The sequence below is a fragment of the Copadichromis virginalis genome, linkage group LG17, assembly GCF_057382275.1.
Source record: "Copadichromis virginalis isolate Kocher_CV1m ecotype Utaka linkage group LG17, C_Virginalis_male_GT1.1, whole genome shotgun sequence".
Taxonomy (NCBI): domain Eukaryota; kingdom Metazoa; phylum Chordata; class Actinopteri; order Cichliformes; family Cichlidae; genus Copadichromis; species Copadichromis virginalis.
In genome coordinates, this window is record NC_140634.1 from 40,140,433 (window position 1) to 40,155,873 (window position 15,441).

Genomic DNA, 15,441 nt, shown 5'->3' on the forward strand with positions numbered 1-15,441 from the left:
TCCAAAAGTCACGTCAAGTCAATAGCAAACAATCCTGAAAAGACCTGACACAGGACCTTAAAGATGCATCTGGCCCTTCAGTCGATCCATCTGTTCACTGAAGCCTCGATGGAAACGGTCTCAGTGGAAGGGCGACAGTCAAGAAGCTGTTTTTAGGAAGGGAAAGAGTGAGGAAAGGTTGAGATATACCAAATTACACAAGAGCTGGACTGTAAATCACTCAGCACAACAGGTCTTATGGAGCGATGGATTCAACTTTGACATTTTTGGTTCTAAATACTTGTTGTCAGTATATCTGGAGATCAGGAGAGGAGAGAGGTACAACAGTGAGTGCCTACAGCCATCTGTAAAACATGCTGGACGCTCTACATCTCAGCCAGTTATGTTCACATCTTTTTAAAAAAATGATGGAATTATGGACTCGGAAAAGTTACCATGCAGCATTTTCTGAGAAGCATCTGATTGGCAGCAGTTTCATTTTGGGTCATGACTATGATCCCAAACACACTGAATGCAGTGAAAACATACCTGGATACAAAAACATAGAGCCTATAGACCTCAACGGGATTGAAACGCTTTTATGTGTAAACTTTGTTTTTACCTTAGCTTATTGTATTTCTGTGTATTATTGCATGTTTTTAGTCAATCGCTGCTTAAAAAAAATCATATATTTATTCATGCATGCTCAGCTCAGAATCAGTCGAAGGTTTAAGGGCAGAAAAGAAAATGAAGCTTTCAGTAACGTTTTTAATCATGAGCCGCTCTGACCACATGAAGTTTGACCCCCGGGTAATCATTGTCATGAGGCACACAACCACTACAAGATAAAGTCATCAGTTTGCAGAACAAAGTCTTTATTTAGTCTCAGTTTCAGTCAATTGTAACCACGTGTTTAACAAAAACAAAAGTTTGCTTTTATTTTTTGTAATATGGCAATTTTACACGAACGAAGGACGTATAAATATATACAGTTTACTACAGCCAGACTATAGGAGCACGGCGCATGCGTGAGAGATAACGCTAAAATTCCAAACCGGAAAGCGAGTGATTCCCGAGTGATTCATCTCAAACACACACGATCTTCGTTGCAACTCCAGCAGGCAACTCTGAGGCTCAAAACAAGTAAGTTGACAGCTCTCTTATCAACACTTGTGATCATCGCACTGTCACGTTTATCTTCACAAACTACACGAATGGCGCTTTCCTTCTCCCCCCCTCATTTTCCCTCCGAGTAGTGGTCTGAGTGTGTTGGACTTCGAGCTGGTTAGCGTTAGCCAAACTTAGCTTTAGCTGTTATATGTAGCCTGTCACGTACAGGTACTGCAATGTAAACCCTGCCTTCACCTTTTTGACAACTGGCTACTTGTCTCGAGTTGTGCTGGTGACAAGTTTGTGTTCGTGTCAGCGTGGTGTTAGTGGCTCTGTGGATAAGTTAGCCCGCCTGTCGTTTGCGCTCAGTTAGCTAGTGAAGGAAATCTGTTCGCTTTACAAATGTGTGTTTGACAGCAGCTGAGATGCGTTTCTGGCGTAATGCCATGTCGATGTCGTTCAGCTGTCGTTAAACTGCTGTTTGAAGAAGAAAGCTGCCAAGTATGGCGAGCTAGCCTGCGGTGGTGGTGATACGGGCCTGTAGTCATCATCGGTGAGAGGAGCAGTAACAGTTTACTGCAGTAATTAACGAGAGAATTTCCCCTTAACACGGGAGAAAACATTTCTGAGTGTCAAACCACAAACACTGCCAGGTGAAGGCGGTGCAAAGATCTCCGAGCCAACACCTGAACGTGTCTTATTCAGAAAGCTTTAGCTAAGTGTTCAAACTAATGTGTCTGTACTTGGTCCCAGCTGCTGTTCCCCTGTCTGTGTATCAGCTCCAGGATGACATAATCAGTACAGGAGACGTGCAGGACTTTATCCACAAACCGCAGCTGGATGTGTAAGATGGCGCTAGGGGTTTAAAAGATGTAAATGATAAGGGTTTGCTCTGTGAGAGAACACGGGGAGGAGGTGCGATGATACTGCTGTTTTCTAGTTGGCAACATGAGAGGAATATCATGTTTCGTGGCCAGCTGGAGAGGAAAACAAGTGAAGTGGTGTGTCAGTGTTTTCTGATTAAAGGCAGCACAGTAGCATGGGGGTCAGCCTCACAGCAGAGCCAGGTTCTAACCCTGGTGCCTTTCTGTGTACACTCTGCATGATCTCCCTGTGTCTGCACGGGGTCTGTCCCCGGGTACTCTGGCTTCCTCCCACAGTCCAAGGACAGGGACTCGGTGGGGTTCGGTGATTCTAAATGTGAGTGCAGCTGGTCGTCTGCCTCTCAGTCCTGCGACACACTGGTGACCTGTCCAGTGTGGACCCCGTCTTTATGCTCCATCCTCCCCAACAACCCTGAATTGGATAAGCAGAAGAGAACGGATGATTAAGGAAAGAGCCGGGCTCTTTACTACAAAGGACATCTAATGCCTTTGTTTGTAATTCTTTGCAGATTCACCAGTGAACTCGTGGGTGCTGCTGTGTGAAGCAGCTGATTATCACGTCCTGATATGCATTTTTATTTTCTGTTGTTTTTAGCTAGATCCACGTGTCTCCTGGGACTGGACTTGGCTTCATCATTGTTATTGTGATACAAACGTCCGTTTTTCATGTGTTCCTGTAAAAAGCGTTGTTTCCTCAAATGCAACGTTATTGTCCCGTCGTCCGAGTCAATAAAGCCGCTTTTACTGAGTACTGGGGAACTGCACATAGTTCCTCAGATTCAGAGTAATTCCCAGTTGGAGTTAACAAAATATTTTGGGGTTTTTATTTGCCACGTGGGATGTGTGGAGTCATCAGATGGGAGTCTTTATGGGGAAAAGACTTAACTAGGACAACCTGTAACAGAATCTTTTTGGACGTACAGGCACACATGTATAACGTGATAACTGTCAGATTAATCAGTGATAAAAAGATTGTAAAATTTTATTGACATGGAGAAAAACGGGTAGTATTTAACAACAATCAAGCTTCTGTATGCTTTAACAGCCTACGCCAGTTAAAGCATACAGTAAACTGGAATAAACAAGTGACAGGCTGGGCTTTGTCCCTGGCTTCAAACCAAGGGTGTTTCTTTGGCTTACTTTAAAAAGTGTTTTAACACAGCGGCCCTGAAAGCTAACCAGTATAACTGGAACAATTGGCCCTTTAGATTTACTAAAAAGCTCTTGATGTGCTGCTGTGATGTACAGTGTTCAGCACATGTTGTCTCAAAGGTACACTGAAGTGTGAAACCCTGAACGTCCTGCTGGTTGAGGTAATTTTGAAAGTGCTATAAACAAAAACGTACAAGTTGCATGAAAATAACTGTGGTGTCAGACCTAACGGGAAGTGATTCAGTGACAGGTGTCAGGTGTCACTTTCACCAGCAAACTCCAGAGCTCTTTAACTTAATTTTGTCTGTGTGGAGATGTCTCAGTCATGTTCAGATGTCAGACCTGGCTCTGGTTACTTGTATCAATGAAATCAATCAGCTTGCCCTGCTGGCCTTACAGGAACATGGATACAGGGAAATGAACTATTTGTCAGTGTGAATGCCACACCCAAATCCTAGAAAGAGACTACCTGGTCAGACACGAGACACCTGTCCAACACGTACCCAGTTAGCAGTTTTTATATGCTTGATTATAACACAGGTGCACTGGCTGAAATGTAGATGCAGGCAAATGACTGCACGTAAAGGAAACACGGCTTATCTGCTCTTAAAATAGTAACCCTAACCTAACCCTTTCAATGTATTATGTTTTGTACCAGGTTAACAGGTTTGCTGTGGTGCAATGGCAGGTTTATTCAGCGCGCTGATGGCACTTAATCTTTCTGTCAATGACAGGAGGCAAAGGAGCAGACGGCAGGTTGGCCACGTCGTCTAAAACACAATAAGTTATGCGATGGAGACATGTTGCAATGATAGCTGCAGCTAAAGATGCCAAAACACATGGAAGAGCTGGGATTAGACGAAGCCAATCCTCAAATGAAGTGTCACGAGTGTTTGTGTCCACCATCCTCCAGGACGTGGGGTCAGGTCACACGCTGTAGATAAAAATGTTGTATCTGCGATAGAGCAGCAGGGTCCTCACTCACCCTTACAGACATATTGTGGCTGGTGAGCCCAGCTCATGTGGGCGCAGTCTGTCCAACCCACTGGCAACTCACAGTTTCCATGCAGGCAGTTGTTGGTATCATCCGGGACAGTGCTGAACAGGCTGGTAATGACTGGGTGCAGATTTCTGGAAGGGACGTTTCAGCCCGAGCAGAAACGGCACAATGTGTAGGAAGTAAGGTTTGAAATGACCAACTGGCTTACTGATCTAAAGTTAGATCATGATTGATAAATTAGTCAGCAGTCATAAGCTTTTTTTTTTTTTTTTAACCTCAGAAGCTTCTTAAATGTTTGGTTTTATTTATGAAAGATTTTGTTGACAAATACAGGAGAGTCTGTGCTGCTTTGTCTATACCCGACTGTTTGTGTGGAGCATGCAGACTTGTACTTGCACAGTGATGATTAATAGTGTGTGATTCAGCATGAGTAAGTCCGACACAAGCAAAGGAGGCTTTTGCTATAAATGACAAACTTTCTCAGTGCTGTCTGTGTTTCACTGGTTCTTCTCACTGCAGCTACTTCCGTAAGCCAGTCGATGGGAGTGTCGTCTGTGCTTTGTGTAACTGAATAAGTCTGAATGGAGCACATGACCCTGTTGCTTTTCTAGTGCTTGCTTGTGTCTGTGTGCACATGCATGTATGAATATAATTTGCCTGGGTTAGCGTGAATGAGTGCCTTCTGTCTGCATGTAATCGTTTCACTCTGTGTGAATGAATAACCTCTTTCATTACTATGACGATGTGCATTTGCCAATTTGAAGGCTTGGGTCCACCCTGCACCTCGCCCCCGAGCCCCACAGTGTCATCATAAATGCAGCAAAACCCCGCTAGATACAATAGATTTAAACGATGCATTGGTGTTGGGTTTGCCTAAGGTGACGTCTAACTTTATGAAGTTTAAAATGATACAGAAAAACACATGCAGGTTACAATTATACAAAACAGAGAAAAGTTTCAGTTGCATATTTAAACTAATTAATTTTATGCTGTTTAGCTGCAGATAATAGAGCAAATGGTTCACTGATTCCCAAAATAGTTTCCTTTTTGGGAGTCAAGTGTGACCGGCTGTTTTTCAGCTCGGCCTGACTGCTAATGAAGGTGTTACCTTTTATGTAAACAGTTGCACAAGCGTAATTGTGCGCTGAAGAATGCGAGTGTGTTATCTGCGCTTGCATATAACCGCATATCAACGAGCTCTGCATGTGGCATGCTCCTTTGTGTTGTTCAACAACTCCCAGGGTGTGACATGCAGGGCTGGCACAGAGGTCCAGACTGTGTTTGTGGGTGCTTGTGGTTAACGCACGTGTCCACAAATGCAAAGTAAAAAGGGCATTGGATAGAAACGAATGCTAGCCTAACAAGAAGTAATCACCAGCCAGAGTAATCTGTTGTTTAGCTAGCAGGAAAAACTCAATTGTGCTGAATCACAGCCCATGAGGTTTGCTCCATAAAAGGGTGTGAGGGAAGTAGTTTAGAGATGACTGTCAATATTTCTTTGGTTATGACAGAGTAGTAGTGCAGCAGAAAGAAAGAAAGGGGCTGAATGATAAAGATGCCCGAGTTCAGCATGTTTGTCTTAAACATGTGGACATTAAGGAAAGCCCAACGAGCCCGTTCAGCTGCCAGCCTGGCCCGTCAGCGACGCTCTCAGTGGCACATGAGAGATTTAAGAGATTTTAATCACACCCCAAGGGCATGCAAACAATCTTAGGAATTTAGCAACTGCAGATCTGAGGTTAAGTTTACAGATTTTCCAAACTACTAGGCAAGGATTAAGTCAAAGATGATAAGGTGCCTGGATTAGGGTCTTGAAACTTTGTCTTGGGTTGCAAAACTGTGGTTTCGTGTTGCCTTGTGTGTTTAAATGCATCGCAGGCTTTCAAAATCTAAATGCTGTTTACCAAACTGTAAGAAGAGCAGCTGAATGGTCTTGTGTTGCTCTGTTCGTTGTGTATGCAGGATACCTTCCTTTGGAGCTGGGCACACAGGAGGGAAGGGGAGAGCTTCACCCTGTTCTCCCTGGCCAGCCCTCAGGAAAGCGGCTAGCCATGGATGACAACTCCTCACTGGGCAAAGTCAGCAGCTCCACTGAGTCCGTGGCCACCGTCACTAGTGAGGAGTTTGTTCTGGTGCAGTCCAGCTCTGCAGGCTCACCGCAGGGCTCCGAGGGAAAACCAAGACTCAAGGTCGGAACCGCATATGGATGCAATTTCATATTTAACCGATTTCTTTTTTTGGCTGCCTGGAAGCTGAGCACATTTGAGCATCATTGTCCTTCTGGTTTTACAAATCCGCTTTTTGCTGTGCCTGGGTTATCACCAGTTTGATTAGTTTTATCCCCACTCATCGGGACTGTTTATACCTGCATTTGTATGTAATTCTGTGGATGTCAGCTGATTAAATCCGTTAAAGACAGACCTCTTTGTTTGGTTTGTCACCTTTGCTCCACCCCGTTTTCATCTCTCCTTGTTCCTCTTTAAACTTTCACATTCTGTGTTGCTTCTTTCTCACTAAGATGTCTTGGAATGGGAGTGAACAGCTGGAAAAAGCTATGGAGGAGGTGTTGGATGATGATGATGAAGTGAAGGTGGAGAAGAGCAATGTGGAAAAGATGGAGAAGCACAAGGAACCAGAGAGCCGAGTCCTACAGACCCAGCCTGCAGGTACACATTCAGGTCTGTTTTTTCCATTCTCCCAGTCGCAAAGCATTGATATCAAGTTAAGTGTATAATATACTGTAACACTGATACTTGGACATTTCCAGTATTCTCCTGAAAGGTAACTTGTTTAATCAAAACGTACCAATGTCATTGTTACTGGATGGATGGTGTATACGGTCGTCATGTTCTGTAAAGCTTATCTTTATAACGTCGTGGGACAGTGATTATTATTTATTGCAGTGATGTGAACACACTCAGTGTTTGTTCGCTGTAAACGCTGCAGAACAAAAGAAGTAATGTTTCCACATTCTTGCTTTGAAAACATTAATTTGTGTGCTGCACACACACAGGTGTGTGTATTCATAGCTGCCTACCCTAACCATCAAACATGACTGCCTAACCTAACTGTAACCCTGACACAAAAAACACATTTTGAGTCTGAAAAATGTCTTCAAACTTGTGTTAGCAGAATTTTGTCCCCATAAGGGCTGTCGGCCCCACGAGCATGGTAAACCTCCAATTGTTGGTCCCCACAAAGATATGTAAACACACACATCCAGTTTTAATGATATCAGATTAGCAAGGCTGCTATCTGAACTCTGATGTTGCTTTAACCATGTGTGCATTAGCAAGGACATTTTGCTTTGTACATGGAGGAAAGAAAAACTTTCGTTAGTAAAGAAATGAATATTTATTAACCTTAAATATGCTCTCTTAAGGAGAGGTCAATGAGTACAGAAGTAAATCAAAGCAGAGATATCGACTTAGGTGACGTTTTATATATTTAGAAAGCTAAAATTATTATTATAAATATATATTTTGAACTTTCGGATGTTGCCACTTCTGAGACTTTGACCCTTGATACTGATACTTTGGTTCAACAAACACTCTGAAGCAGTGTTTACACTTCCAGCCATTAGCTGACAAAGGTCCTTGTTGGAACACAACGTCAGGCTGGTTTTTAACCTGCCAGCTCCGTGGTGAAAAGCTCACGGGACGGCAGTGATGTTTAAAGTGTGCAGATTATAGTGCAGAACATTCACGACTGCTGGGTTCCTCGTTCCCTTGGCTAAACCACACGGGATTATTTCCATGCTTTGGCATGTCTTGATGTTTTGGCAGCCAGTGAGTGCAGGGACCAACCGATGGGCCACATTAAACATCTTCACTGACACCCACCTTACACGTACAAAACAATATTCAGTCCCATAAATCCATACTTTGTTCTTATTGTTTCGTTCATTTTCCAAGCTGCCAGTGATTCTGAAGCAGTGTTGCTGCACAGCTGCAGAGGGAGCGAAGAGGAATTGGTTTGCATGATGTAGCATAAGAGCCACTCAGCAGTGGAAGTCCAGCTGCAGCTTGCATTGTTCTGCTTCCTGTTTGCAGAGTTTCAAAGTTCCGGGTTAAGTCCTTTTAGAGAAGAACCCCCCCCACCCCACAACTTCCTGTATCACTCTTCCTCACCTTCTTTTCATCTTTACTTCTTCTCAGTGTTTTTGTGGTTTCCTCTCTGCTATTTTTACATGCTAGTGAAACAGCTGTTATACTGACACGGGTCAACAGAAAAATAAACACCAAAAACCTTCATGTCCGTTCACAGAAGCATGTCCACCACCACAAAGCCCAACGGTCCTGGAGGAGGACAGTGTGCAGTTCAACAAGCTGTCCTACCTGGGTTGCACCTGGGTCAAAGCCCCTCGTAATGAGGCGGAGGCACAGAGGGCCATGGCCACCCTGCGAGCTGAAAGCGCCATCCCCATCCCCATCACGCTGCATGTCCCCTGTGGTCCTGAGGGCTCTGTCAGGTCAGCCAGACTGTACAGATAAGTGAGATGAAGTGAAACGTAGACCTAGTGATGAAACTCGTTAGAGGACGCTCCTGTTTATGTACATCACAGATGAATACATTTATAAGTCTGTGCTTTTACACTGAAAGTCTGAGAATGAATTGTGAATCTCCAGGGTTGTGGACCAGGCTACAGGCATAGAGATTGCCTCCTTCCCGATCTACAAGGTGCTGTTCTGTGCTCGAGGTCAAGAGGGCTCTGTGGAAGGTGACTGTTTTTCCTTCACCGAGAGTTACCGGAGCTCGGAGGACTTCCAGATTCATGTTTTCTCCTGCCACATCAAGGAGGCTGTGAGTTTTCTACTTCTTGTGACAAACTGCAGCATCAAACGTATTTTACTCCACAAAGACCCTCCTGTTGATGCAGCCAATGAAATAATTGATTAATTGACTGCTTTGAGCAGACACCAACATAATATTGTACCTTTACTGACTGACAGACAGACACTGACGCACTCTTCCTACAGCCTGCAAGGTTTTTGACCATTTCATGATATTCCATATTTTTGGGCTGCAAACTATGGCTGTCTTAGAACGGCTGTGAGATGTGTGGGTTGTCGTGTTGCAGTGATTTACCCACATAGTGTAACAAAATGGAAAAGTGAGCGCTGTACTCTTTAAAGAGAAGTGTGAATGTTGGGTTGTTGGACCTTTTGTGTTGTCCAGAAGCTGCAGACGAGGGTTTCGCGAGCAGCTTTGAGGTGGTTTGCATGTTCTACCTACACACAGACTCTAAAACAAGAACTTCACTGGACGACTGAAGGTTCAGCACATTTTTAGGGCTTTTGCAGCCGTGCAAGTTGAGAGGTGCTCTGAACAGGAAATCATGTTATTACAAATATTTTGTTTGTGTTTTGTATATGTGCTGTATTTTGATGTAAACATACCACGGAATTAGAAGTACTGACACTATTCAACCAGCTGAGGGCGCTGTTGTCTTTTTTCTTGCTCGGCTCTTCATTTGTGTATACAGAGTTATTTATTTGATATCTGTAGCTGATCCATACGTGATCACTCATGCTGTCTTTTTAATCATCTTTACCTGCAAAGCTTCCTCCGTCACTGACCATCTTCTCTTGTCCTCGTCCATCCAGGTCAGTCGTATCTTGTACAGCTTCTCTACGGCCTTTCGGCGTTCTTCACGACCAGCAGACATCAGAGACACGACGCTGTCCAGTCCACCTGACGGTGATCTCTATACCTTCACTGTTACATTGGAGATCAAAGAGGATGATGGCAAAGGCAACTACAAGTACATGATCACACGTGCAGAAATACACCTGCATTTCTCCTCTCTTCATCACAGGACTGTCAGGATGACAGATGTTGGGAAAGATTTAATGTATTTTATCACCTGCAAAGAGCATAAAGCTGATAATCTTAAATCATCTTATTACACGTAGAGATCAATTTTCATTTTCATGCTGTCTTCTGGTTTCTGAGATGGGATGAAGTGAAGAGACTGAACGGAGGACTTGTAATGTTTTGTCAATCACGCTCAGATTATTATAATTTCCCCAGAGAAAAGATCAGGAAAATAAGTTTACAGATGGCACTAACATGAGCATTATTGCACATGCAGTCATCTGGACTTGTGTAGTAATTCATCCTTCTTGCTCCCTACAGCCCCGTGCCCAAGGACAGAGAAAAGTTCTACTTCAAGCTGAGACAGTCCGTCCAAAAGAAGGTCGTGGTTTCAGTCCAACAGATGTGTAACAAGGAGCTGGGCATCGAGAGGTGAGCAGCACCCCGCTGCACTTATTCCCCGATCTCCTTAAATGTAATCTTAGCCTTCAGCTTTTAGTCCACTGTCACTTCAGGATAAGTAACAGCATTACAGACTTTATGGAAGTCTTATTGGTTAAGCTCCAGTGTGAGGAGACGTCCTTAAATGGTCATGTATGCTTGTCTGGGTCCTCCGGGGGACAGCGAGCAGCAGTCGGAGCTGTGCGCTGTTATAGTCAAAGCAGGCAGGAGTTACACAAATATTCAGTGCATGATAGAAAGTAGTTTCCTGTTCTAACTTTTCTTAATTCTGGCTGTTGGAGTTTGTTCTGGTGGTTGTTAATCATTGTTCACCAACACCATCTTACTGAGTTACTAAGCTTTAGCATTTCATACCGTGTAAAAGTGCAGTTTGACTCATTGAGCTGTTTGCGTCGCCCGGTTTCTTGCCCGTCTCGACTCTGCAGACTGAATGCAGGCTGCATCTGTGCAGCTCGCTGATATTGATTTGTGGATTGAACTTCCTGCGTCTTCCCTCCAGGTGTTTTGGGATGCTGCTGAGTCCAGGACAGAAAGTCTGCAACAGTGACATGCATCTACTAGAGATGGTGAGTAGCACAAACTCTAACTCGGCTCGCTGTGAAACCAGAAGATTGTTACAAGAAAATAATCCACCAGTTAATCCGTACGCAGGAATCGATGGGGAAGAGCTCTGACGGGAAGGCCTACATTATCACAGGAACTTGGAACCCCAACATGGCGGCCTTTCAACCACTGAATGAAGACACGCCTAAAGGTTATTACTCCTTTTCTTTCTTTTCTCCTTCTAGCTTGATGTGACCTGTTTTAGTTTGTAGAGGATAAAGTTTCAACACTGATCCGAGATACTTTATATGTTGCAAAGCCAACAACCGGGCTGCGTTTGCATTCTTGCCCTGAAAACGCCGCACAGCATAACAGCCCACGAGTACCTGTTTACTAGCCTTACAAACATGTGTATAAAATAAAAATACAAATGCAACAGGATTTATTTCCATACATTACTGTCGGTGCGACTGCTAAAAGCTCAAGGTCACATTTGGGAAAGCGCTCGCACTGGAGTGGGTGTGATAATTGCCTTAATCCATTCTGTGCTGTGTGGAAGCTGGCCGTGTGACCTACGGCTTGGCATGTTTTACATGTGGACGCATAAACAAATTGTGTCGAGCATCAGAGGTAACTGAGCTTTGGACGCTCACAAGAAATCCAATTAAAAGCAGCTTTCTGACTTGTCCTGCAAGTGAAACCTGCAGGTTTTAATGCAAGTTGATGTTGATGGAGGTAGTGAAGCTGAGCTCTGTACAGCTGAGCATCAATCTAGCTCTGTGCTAATTTTTAGTGACGTGTGGAGCCCTGTGCCGACCCTTTAAAAAGACAGATTAGAGGAAAATCGTATTTGAAACGTCTCATTATCGTGCATTTTGTAACGGTGTGGAAGTCTCGGTGCACGTGAGGCTTATGGACTTCTTTTAATAACAATCTGTGCAGTCAGGAGACTTAATCAACCATAGCTCAACTCCCTGCTGTGACGCTACGTCTCTTGCCTCGTTGTCCTTTTGTCTCCAGAACAGAAACATTAAGTGATTTGTTCATTTGGAGCTTTTTGTTATGAAGTTGTTGTTGCATAAATCGAAACATCAGTTTAGAAGTGGTTGGTTAAGCTTTGGGTTTAGTTAGTAGTGTAAACTTTTCACTGAACAGTTGAACTTGCAGACATGTTGGGAACTTGGAGTGCTTATCCACCAGGGGGTGTGGCCTCCCTGCAGGATGTGTGGATTGTCTGCCTCACAGTAGAGCCCAGCACATGTGCATGTCTGGATTCATTGAGTGAGATTTGACTGAAGTTGCTGTTGTCTGTTTTCTGGGAAAGGGGAGCTGATGTGACGTGCCTGGTTTACCATTTAAAAACAATGAGAACACACCGATGCGCTGAATGCTTTGAAAGCTGAGCTATAGCTGACCGGCAATCGTACGCACGCCTTAAATGTCACCTGCAACTCTGCAGCTGTAACAAAGAAAGAGACGGCACCAGTGTCTCATCATGCTTGCTTTTCCTGCAGATAAACAGGTCTTTATGACGGTGGCGGTGGACCTGGTGGTGACCGAAGTGGTGGAGCCAGTTCGCTTCCTGTTGGAAACTGTAGTCAGGGTCTATCCGTCAAACGAGCGCTTCTGGTACTTCAGCCGCAAGACCTTCAGTGAGACTTTCTACCTCAGACTCCGACAGGTATCTTTACTGAAACTTACAAAACCTCCCACATGTGCTTGTTTCCTTATAACAGGAGAGTGTGTAGATGACGTCAAAGCTTATCTGACAGACCGACTGTAAAATGTGAACGGACTGCTTCTTGTATGGCACTTTTCTACACAGGCACTCAAAACACTTCATACAGGCACTTTTTTTTTTTTTTTACACTTTAGTGTTTTCTGTTGAGCATTAATAATCTGATTACTTCAGTATCTTGCCCAAGGTTACTCTGGCATGCAGACTGGAGCAGCCAGGGATCAAACCACCAACCTTCCAATCAGTAGATGATCTGCTCTCCCTCCTGAGCTACAGCCGCTCCGTAACATGAGATGTGGGTTTGTTTGATCGGATACTTTAAGGGCAGTATGTAATAGTTGGATTAGGTGGCTGAACGACATTCAAGATGAGATTTTATTATTATCCTTTTGTATTAGACACATTATTTACATTATTTTATGCACTTAGAATTTCAAATAATGTCCCAGTTTGAGTGGATGGCAGCTCGGGGGGTGAGTGGAGGTGGTCTGAGGGGAAAAACGCACCTTCACTGATCAAATAAGCTAAAGGTCTGTGTTATAATGGTACTAATGTTTCATCTGCTAACTCTTTCCACTTGAACAGCTCCCAGTTTTCCTCCACGTGTAGTCTTCCTGTCTTATTAATAACTGCGTGACTATAACGAACATCAGAGTTTAAGTGTCGGATCTCTCCGTGCTGTAAAATTATACAGTAGACTGTGATATGTAGCGCGTGTCTGGATACACTGTCAACCTTCTCAATGCTGAATTAACAGCAACTTTGCCAAGTTTCATCTCATTTGATCTTATTGCAACTAAGGAACAGAACCATGGTTTGTTGGTGCCATCGCTGATTAAAGATGAGCTGCACGCTTCCTGTGTGAGGTGTTGGGGAATGTTTCAGACATTTTTGCCCTCTGGAATTCCCAATGACATTTCTTTGTTTAAAAAAAGTGCATCTTCACGCACCTCCTGCCCACAAAGGCGCTCCCGTCTGAGCGTTTGCTGCAGTTAAGCTGCAAGCTTCTGCTCCCTTGTTAAAAAGCGGATCACTTTTAGTGGGCCGTGGGGAGCTGGCGAAGCAGTGGAGTGTGGGGAAGGCTGGGATTGTGGGAGCTAAGCAGAGACTGTCTCATTATGTGCACGTGGGTAATTAACAGCAGCGGTTTGACTCGTCTGCCTGATTGCCTCTCTAGTTATCTCCTCAGTAAATGGAAGAGTGTTGGACTGGTGCTGTGGTTAAGAACTAATTAAAAGATAATATTGTGTGGAGGCTTTTGCACAAGATGGCAATCAGAGGTGACAGACATGCATATAAAATATGCAGTCCTATTGTCATGTTTTTGCCAAGAAAATTGAGCATCTGAAACACCAAAGAGTCAGTTCCTGTGTGTGCTTTACTAAAACAACAGGCAGCAAACCATCGTGCTGTAGGCTGGATGATTGGGCCGAATCCAAGATTAGTTCAAGATTGAGTTCCATGAATGAGTCCATACTAGACTTTAAAATTTATACAATTTCTTTTCCTCCCCGAAAGCAATAATAACAATTTACAGCAGTTAAACGATCAGCAGAGAGCGCATGTAAACGTTACAGTAGAATGCAAACAGGTTTGGGTCAGAATTTGCGTGAAACTTGGACATGGAGGGGTGCTGGTGCATTGATCCACTGCTGTGGAAGTCAAACAGTAAAAAACATTTATTGTGTCTACATCTTTAAAAAAAAATCAGCATCAGAGGTTTGTAATTGTAATTGTGCAGGTCCTGTGGCCAAGTGAAGGTGAACTGGAAGTTTTTGGGGAAACCTTTCACTTCCTAAATTCAGTTAAAGTCCTGGAAGTAAAAAATCAGATCTGTTTTAAATGGATGGCTCCTAAACCAAGATAAGGATCCTAACACACATTAAAAATCTACAATGATTGACTTTACTGAAGATTTTGCCACAGGCCTCGATCCACTAACTGGACCTCCGTATAGTCCTTCAGAACCAGAACCCTTTGGCAGGAAGATGGGTAGTTAAAGAATCATTAGTAAAGTACTCGCTGTGCAGTGTATGGAAGTTTCCGCCACAAAAGGATCCATAACTCGAAATTTCAAGTTAATAAATCGAAATTTCGAGTTAGCGCTGCCAATCAGTAATCTACGTGACTGACGTCATTTCCTCGTTACCCGGAAGCTGAAGCCCTCAGCTACAAATGCTACAGCTAAGCTACCGGTATTACATCCAGTCATGAATGCACAGATTGCTGAGTGTTTTCAGCCTGGCTTCAAAAATGATCCTTGTGTTATTAGCAGAATCACACGGCGTTACAGCCAACGCACTCTCGAAAGAGCCAGTTTGTTGCGACCCGGTTTTGAGTGCGCGTTCCTCTGCGCCATGTGCTTCCGGGTAACAAGAAAGTGACCTCATTCACGTAGATTAGTGATTGGCAGAGCGAACTCGAAATTTCGAGTTAAGTCGATTTTTTTTTTTTTTTTTTTTTTTTTTTTTTTTTTTTTTTAAATGAATTTATTTTATTTATTTTTTTTAGTGACATAAACGGGCTTCCATAGCAGCGTCCTCAAACGTTGTTCATTTATTTAAAAACTGTAAAACATGAAATTAAAATGATCTTGCTGAAAATATGAATGAAACATGATCTTTAATGTCCCGGACATTTTTTCTCCTTCATTGATGGAACTGTGGAGTGGGAGCACTCACGCTCGCATGGAAAAAATAAAGTGAGCCCGTAAAAGCTTTAGGTAGCCTTCAGAAAGTGTTGGGACTGTGAACAAA

The 15,441-nt window shown here is 43.6% G+C and overlaps 1 protein-coding gene across 3 annotated transcripts in view; it reads left to right on the forward strand.

Annotated features, from left to right (window-relative positions):
* The first annotated feature begins 892 nt into the window (after positions 1 to 892).
* The window catches only part of rabgap1l (RAB GTPase activating protein 1-like), a 93,862-nt gene continuing 79,313 nt past the window's right edge, over positions 893 to 15,441 (forward strand). The window contains exons 1-10 of one of the 3 annotated variants that reach the window (XM_085437231.1): positions 893 to 1,122; positions 6,088 to 6,314; positions 6,644 to 6,803; positions 8,392 to 8,596; positions 8,754 to 8,928; positions 9,732 to 9,889; positions 10,264 to 10,374; positions 10,904 to 10,970; positions 11,056 to 11,158; positions 12,462 to 12,628. In XM_085437231.1, the coding sequence (XP_085293357.1) occupies positions 6,177 to 6,314; positions 6,644 to 6,803; positions 8,392 to 8,596; positions 8,754 to 8,928; positions 9,732 to 9,889; positions 10,264 to 10,374; positions 10,904 to 10,970; positions 11,056 to 11,158; positions 12,462 to 12,628 (1,284 nt within the window). In that variant the 5' untranslated portion in view covers positions 893 to 1,122; positions 6,088 to 6,176. Of the gene's footprint in view, positions 1,123 to 4,024; positions 4,047 to 6,087; positions 6,315 to 6,643; positions 6,804 to 8,391; positions 8,597 to 8,753; positions 8,929 to 9,731; positions 9,890 to 10,263; positions 10,375 to 10,903; positions 10,971 to 11,055; positions 11,159 to 12,461; positions 12,629 to 15,441 lie in introns of those variants that run through there. The other 2 variants (XM_085437229.1, XM_085437230.1) reach the window with 2 other exon arrangements.